The sequence below is a fragment of the Lactuca saligna genome, chromosome 8, assembly GCF_052625555.1.
Source record: "Lactuca saligna cultivar CGN05327 chromosome 8, ASM5262555v1, whole genome shotgun sequence".
In the NCBI taxonomy this organism is placed as follows: domain Eukaryota; kingdom Viridiplantae; phylum Streptophyta; class Magnoliopsida; order Asterales; family Asteraceae; genus Lactuca; species Lactuca saligna.
In genome coordinates, this window is record NC_136424.1 from 197,041,593 (window position 1) to 197,048,725 (window position 7,133).

Here is a 7,133-nt window from a genome sequence, read left to right on the forward strand (position 1 = left end):
TTGTTATGAAATAAAAGTAGTTCAATTTTTTCACGGTTTAGTGACCGAGTTAGTGACCACCACGTAGAATTTGTTATTAAATTTGTTGGATTACCAAAATTCAGTGACCACTTAATTTCTAGTAACTAAAAGATGCTTTCGGAGACCGAAATTTAAGTCGTCGCTAAAAATTAGTCACTAATAAGAACTTTTCTTGTAGTGGCTGGACAATATACATGGACATCTAATGTAGAAAGCAGAGAACAAACAACACCAAATTAAACAGACAATGGGATACGAGCCCAAAGAGCACAGATATATGGATATAATAGAGATTAACAACACGTAAAAATGAATGCTAAACATTCCCTTTCTGTGCAAGTTCTTACACCATTTGTGAATGATACAATCAATATTTTAAATATCGCCTTCAAGTTTAGTGATATATGTATGTTTGTGATAACCAACTATTATATACTACTGCACCAGTCCTTTCTTTTGCTCTCCAAGCTCACAAGCACGTTTAAAGGCTTTAATTCTCTTTGTGTTAACATCTTCAAGCTCCTTTTGTAAACAACAAATACTCTTTCTTACAAGTTCCATATCCGCTTTAAGTCTGGTAACTCTAGCTTTACGTCCCTTTAAATCCATTGTCATCTCCTCAATATCGTCTAATCGAATCTAACAAATGAATTTTTATACAACATACAATTAGTACTAGAAAAAATGATAAAGACACAAAGATGGAAAAAGGGTTACGTACATTTATCTTGTGTTGTGTAGCTCGCTTTAATTCTACATCGTAATTTGATGGTCGTCTTGGGATTGAGTAGCAATTACTAAGACATTCGTCAGGATCTGGTGAAGTGTAAATATCTCTCGTTTCCTTGAGGTTTCTCATTTCAAGATAGATTCTCATTTCCTCTAATCGATTCTTGTTCCCATGTTGGATCCTTTGGGCCATGCTCTCCATCTTTGAATGGTGGAAGAAATCGTTAAGTTAATTCAAATGATATTTCATATAATGTTTAAAATTTTATGAACCATACCAGATCTTTAATTTCTTGCGTACAAGATGATGTCATTCCACTGCATTTCTTTAAACACAGAAGTTCTTCCTTAACTTGATGCAAATAATCCACGTCCATCCTCCCTTTCTTGATCAGCCTTTTTTGGTAACGTTTTCGATCAGCTCTTACAGCATCTTTTTCAGACAAATGTAAAAAACCAGTTGTTCTTGGTACTGAATTTGTAGGCAAATGAGGCTCGACTTTACACAGATAACTCTCAAGATTATTGATTTCTTGCTTCTTCCATTGTATATATTGATCTTGCTGTGTAAACCACATCAATTTCCGGTTTATTTGATGTTCATCTGCCTGTTAAACAGTTCAGAAACAGAAAACAAAAGAAACGTATGTGAGCTTTGATTTTGCAACAAGCGATCGAAGGAAAGCACAAAACTTTTAAGATCTACAGTTACCTTTAGCTGAGCTATATCTTCCTTGATACGGGATCGAGCAAGAGTCAGCAACTGATATTTTTGCTTCTCGGCCTCTTCTTCTTGCATTTCATCGAGAGAAGGCTGAAACTTGGTGGAATAAAAAGCATGAATGTGGTTTCCATCTTGTAACTGTATTTCCATGGCGTCGATTTCCGTGTCTTCTTCCTTTTTAGTCGACAACATTTAAATGTTTCGTGATTAAATCCTTCCATACAATCTTTATGGATTTATAAATTATAGCACTTGCACCCCACGGCAAGAAAGTCAACGAAGAAAATAACTACATTTAAATGAAAGAGAACGTCTACTAGTTTAATTATTATATGGTGCTAAAGTTTATATATACTTTAGGAATTAGTCTATTGATTCCTTAAACTTTTTTTTTTCTTTTATAGGGCATAAATTTATTTTTGTTACCCCTTGGCCACCTCATTATATTAATTGTCAAATATGTCTACATATGATGAAACCCTTTGAGAGTCCATCTTCATCGGTGAATCGGAAATGTATTTACTGAATCAGCGCAAGGAGCGCCACTACTAGAAACATGGGTTTTAGCGACGGAAAAATCCGTCGCTATTCCGTCGCAAAATGTTGTTTGCAATGGATCGGTGACGGATTCCCTCCATAGGTAATAAAAAGGTGGCTAATCTCTCAGCGAGGATTTTAGCGACGGATCGGTTTTGCCTTGCTACAAAGGTAGCGACAGAATATCCGTCGCTAAATGTCACTCAATTCATTCCGTCGTTGTTCTGTCGCAATTTTCCATGAACAGTTTTTTTTTTTTTTTTTTTTTTTTTTTCCGTAGCTAATCCCTTGTAAAATTCATATACTATTTTTTTCCGTCGCTGATCTATCGCAAACTTTAGACATGATTTTTTCTCATCACTAATCCCTTGCAAAATTCATACATTAAATTTTTTTCCTTTCCGTCGCTGATCCGTCGCACACTTTAGACATGGTTTTTTTCCGTAGCTAATCCCTCATAAAATTCATGCATTAAAATACTTTTTATTTTCTCACCACCATGTTTCATTATCCAAGAGGGGGTAGCAACTAGTATCATCACCAAACTTAGCCACCATAGCACTTTCATAAGCCTCCTATTATAGAAAAAAATATATAAAAATAGAAACATGAAATAAGGAATGGAATGGTTCATTCCATACCATTAAATTCATAATCAAGGAATAGAATGAACCACTTCATAAGCCTCTTATTAATTAATACTCAAATCTTGCATAAACTTGATTACTACTTACAAAACACTTAATTACAACTTACGAATCATTAACCGAAAGATTTGTTTTCTGTCAATTAGAGATAATAATTTGTTTCTTTTCTTTTGTAAGTTGATTACTACTTACGAAAGATTTGTTTTCTGTCAATTAGTTGCATTAACAAAGTCATTAACCCGAGTAGTAGGAAGTTTTGTTTCCTACAAAAGAATTGAAAATACCTTAACTTTAGCTGCCTTTGGTGTAATGTACTCTTAAGTAGACCGTTTAGTGTGCAACCTTGCATAAAGTTCAACTCCTGTAAGAGGGCGTTTAAGCATTGCTTGCTACAAAATTCATTAGTAATACATTAAAAAACAAAACAAAAACTCAACAATCTAAGTGGAAACTAACGTGAGATGCAAACATCTTACCATTCTTTTCTTATGTTGACGAATAGATATAGAACCCCCGGTATGTTTGGAAACAGAGCCATCTTCTAATTTATTTCTATTATTTTTCCCTGATTGTGATAAACGTTTCCATTTGGATGTGGTCCACACTTCATTGATCATTTTTTCCCAATACTCCTTTTTTATCCAATTTGGGCGATAGTCCTTTAGCAAATTTAAATCACCTTCTAGTGAGGCATTCGCATTTGCAGCTTTGGCAAGTTTTAAAGATGCTTCACGTGCTCTTCGCATTACGTCAGGAAATCGTTTCTTCATACAGTCTTCCCATACCTTGCGAGCAAGAACATCAGTCTCTTCGGGCAAAACATACAAACCCTACATGTAGATCACGCATACAATTATCTTTTTCATTTTATACCAATTTTTACTTAGATAAATCATAAAAATAATAAGTAAAAACCTTGAAGTGTTCCCACATTGCATCACGATGTTCTTTGTCAACCTTCTTCCATGAGGTCCATGGGCCGTCAAACATCGTCTTCAGTATACATGTGATAGCTCTGATCACTGAAATCTGATCCGTAAATCTTGCAAAAAATAAAAAATTAAAAAATTAGCATTAGTATTATCATTAACAAGTAAATTCATTTTCATAAACAATTGTAAAATTAACATTAGTACTCCTTTTTAGAATCAACTTCAATGAACTTCCTTTTTGATGGGTTACTTGGAACTTGTTCCAAGATGTTTGATCCTCTAACTGAAGAAGAAGGTTGACTTTCTGCATCATTGTGTGATTCAGATGCATTTCTATCTCCAGCATCACGACCACCAATGTGACTACCACTGCAACCACCACCACGGGCTCCTCGTTGCACCATTAGTAAAAAAATAACCCTTAAAATCAAGAATTAATAAACTATTGGTTAGAACAAGTATGTATTATAATAGAAAATTATAGAAGTAAGAGAAGGTAACATGCTATAATACACAAATAAATGAAAATTCAATGTATATAGAAAAAGAAAACGATCATTTTAGCTAAAAAGTTATTTATAAGGTCCATTAGGCAAAATATATAGTTCCAAATACATTGTTTCATTCTACATTTTTAGCAATTACTCATCATCAGAATTATCATCACATATGTTTTCATCTTCAATATCATCTTCGGATGAATCATCCAAGTTATCATCAACTTCTTCATCCTCTTCTCTCTCAATGTCATTGTCTGTAACTTCTTCTATTTCTCCTTCAATTACATGAGAAAGGGGTCCTGCCACCTCATTTGCACCGCTACTTGTAGAAGGTAAAGTCGATTCACTTTCTTGAAAGAATTGGTCCTCTTCATCCTCATCATCATCTTCTTCATTAACACATTGTCGTAGATCATATACACCCCTTGGTTTCGTCTTGATGATAGCCCACCAATCTTTCAAATCCTTCATTGCAGGATATGGTGCATAATACACTTGTTCTGCTTGTGACGCTAGGATAAATGGATCTTCATTTCTTAGCCTTGATTTGTATTTAATATCAACCAAATTATGCTTTCGATCCACACGTACTCCCTTCAGTAGGGTTAAACCATATACACTTGAACAATACTACGACGCAACGCCCTATGCCTTGATATTCTACTTCCAAAACCTCATCCAACAACCCATAATAGTCACACTCAGACTCATTGTAACAAGTCCCTCTTACACATACACCACTATTGTGTGTGACCCGTCCATCACCATATTTTTCAGTATGAAACTTGTAACCATTGACAAAGTATCCTTTATATGACCTAACATGTCGTAATGGTCCTCGTGCAAGGCATTTCAGATGTTGACTGATATCATTTGATTGTTGAAAAACCTACATTGATAAATTCATTTGTTAACTAATTCACGGGGAAAGACACTTTGGTAATACAAAATTTCTCGTATCATACTCACATGATCTTTAAACCACTTAGGAAAATGTTGGTCCCTAAACCTTTCAAATGCTCCATCATCCATATCAGGTTGGCTTTGGATCACATAATTTTCAAACAACCTTAAAAAATAAAAAACATTTTAGAGATTCGCGACATTAAGGAAAAATAGATAACTTGACATACCTTAAAAAAGGTAGAACCTCAACACAATTGATCAAGATGTAATTATGAGCAATACACATCTCATCATCTGTCAAAGGCCTCCGTTGACCACTTTTTTCGAATAATCTTCGAGATGGAACTTTGAAAATGCTTAATCGAGAGTCGACCATGGTATAACTAGGAATGTCTGGGGCAAAATTACGCGACTTACGATTCAACCGGGTTTCAATTGTAGGCAAAAAGTATTGTGAGCAAAAAGTCGATATTTTTCCAATCATGTAAGCCTCAACAATGGACCCCTCAACCTTCGCATGGTTTTTTATCTTTCTTTTCATTGATCCCAACTTCCTAAAAAGATGTTGGAAAAGGCTTATTAGAAATTCCATAGGTTTTATGATAAAATCTTTTATATGGTAAAAAATATACCTTTCATAAAGATACATCCACCTATATTGAACTGGACCACCAAGCATAGCTTCTCGAGCTAAGTGGATAACAAGATGCTCCATGGAGTCAAAGAATCCAGGTGGAAATATTTTTTCCAACTTGCAAATGGTTTCAACAATAGTAGTTTGCAAGCGTTGTAAGTCATCTACGCGTAACACCCTAGAACATATTACACGAAAGAATGTACACAACTCTGTAATTGCATCTCATGTTGAATTTGGCACCATACCTCTTAGAGAAATAGGCAACAATCTTTGAAGAAATACATGGCACTCATGACTCTTGAATTTGTAAAAGCTATTATCATCTACATTAACGCACCCCCCCCCCCCCCAAGTTTGAGGCGTATCCATCCGGGAATTTAAGTTTAATCAACCATTGGCATATTTTAGCTACTTGTTCTTTGCTCAAAGCAAACGATGCTCTCTTTTTCATATCCTTATTTCCCTTCTTCCATGTATGCCATTGCACTCGATTGCAATACATTTCTATATCTTTTCTTGCATTCATGTTGTCTTTGCTTTTTGAAGTGTCCATCACGGTGTTGAAAAGATTTTCAAACACATTTGTCTCAATGTGCATGGGATCAAGGTTGTGTCGTATTAACAACTTCCGCCAATATGGTAGCTCCCAAAAGATGCTCCTCTTAACCCAATTATGAGTAATCCCAAAACCAGGCAATTTTGCATTCTTCGCTCTAAAAGGTTTGCCTTCATAAACAGTTGGAAAGTGTCGTACTTGCTCCCAAATCTGATCACCGGTTAATATTGGTGGGGGGCTAGATCGCTCAACCTTATTAGCCAGAAATCCTGTGTTGTCACCCCTATATGTGTGTTGTTCAGGTAAAAAATTTCAATGGCAGTCAAACCAACATGGTTTACTACCATGGTGTAACCGAAACGACCCCGACTCACCCATACAATACGGACATGCTAACTTGCCATGTGTGCTCCATCCCGATAACATTGCATAAGAAGGAAAGTCACTAACTGTCCAAAGAAGTATAGCTTTCATTGTGAAATTGCATTTAGTCGAAGCATCATAAGTCACAACACCGTCTGTATACAACATCTTTAACTCGTCAATTAGCGGCCTGAGAAACACATCTATATTTTGACCTGGGCTCTTTTTTCCAGGAATAACTATGCCTAATTGAACATATGTTTCTTTTAAGCACATCTAAGGAGGCAAGTTATAAATTGAAAGGAAAACAGGCCAACATGAATCCGGGGTTGTATTTGAGTTATTTGGACTGAACCCATCGGTGCATAGCCCAAGGCGAACATTCTGTGGTTCACTTGAAAATTCTGGATGCATTGAGTCGAAATGCTTCCAAGCCTCACCATCACTTGGATGGACCATCAAACCCGGTTCTGTCTGATGTTCATAGTGCCATGTCATTTGTTTTGCCGTCTTTTTTGTCAAATACAACCTTTGGAGTCTAGGAGCAATCGGCAAGTACCTCATAACCAGATAAGGTCGTC

General features: G+C 35.8%; 2 protein-coding genes across 2 annotated transcripts; both read right to left on the bottom strand.

Annotated features, from left to right (window-relative positions):
• Positions 1 to 347: 347 nt before the first annotated feature.
• LOC145013021 (uncharacterized) lies at positions 348 to 1,646 on the bottom strand. The gene is made up of 4 exons (XM_078971826.1): positions 1,463 to 1,646; positions 1,029 to 1,358; positions 743 to 952; positions 348 to 660 (listed from the first exon to the last, which is right to left on the bottom strand). Exons 1-4 carry the CDS (start codon positions 1,622 to 1,624, stop codon positions 457 to 459), a joined length of 906 nt encoding a protein of 301 aa, XP_078827952.1. The 5' UTR covers positions 1,625 to 1,646; the 3' UTR covers positions 348 to 456.
• A 2,585-nt stretch (positions 1,647 to 4,231) lies between these two features.
• Positions 4,232 to 6,828, bottom strand: LOC145010416 (uncharacterized). Its single transcript, XM_078968959.1, has 7 exons — positions 6,587 to 6,828; positions 6,026 to 6,472; positions 5,629 to 5,808; positions 5,224 to 5,550; positions 5,060 to 5,132; positions 4,821 to 4,979; positions 4,232 to 4,684 (listed from the first exon to the last, which is right to left on the bottom strand). The coding sequence occupies exons 1-7, from the start codon at positions 6,826 to 6,828 to the stop codon at positions 4,232 to 4,234; spliced, it is 1,881 nt and encodes a 626-aa protein (XP_078825085.1).
• Between the last annotated feature and the right edge of the window lie 305 nt (positions 6,829 to 7,133).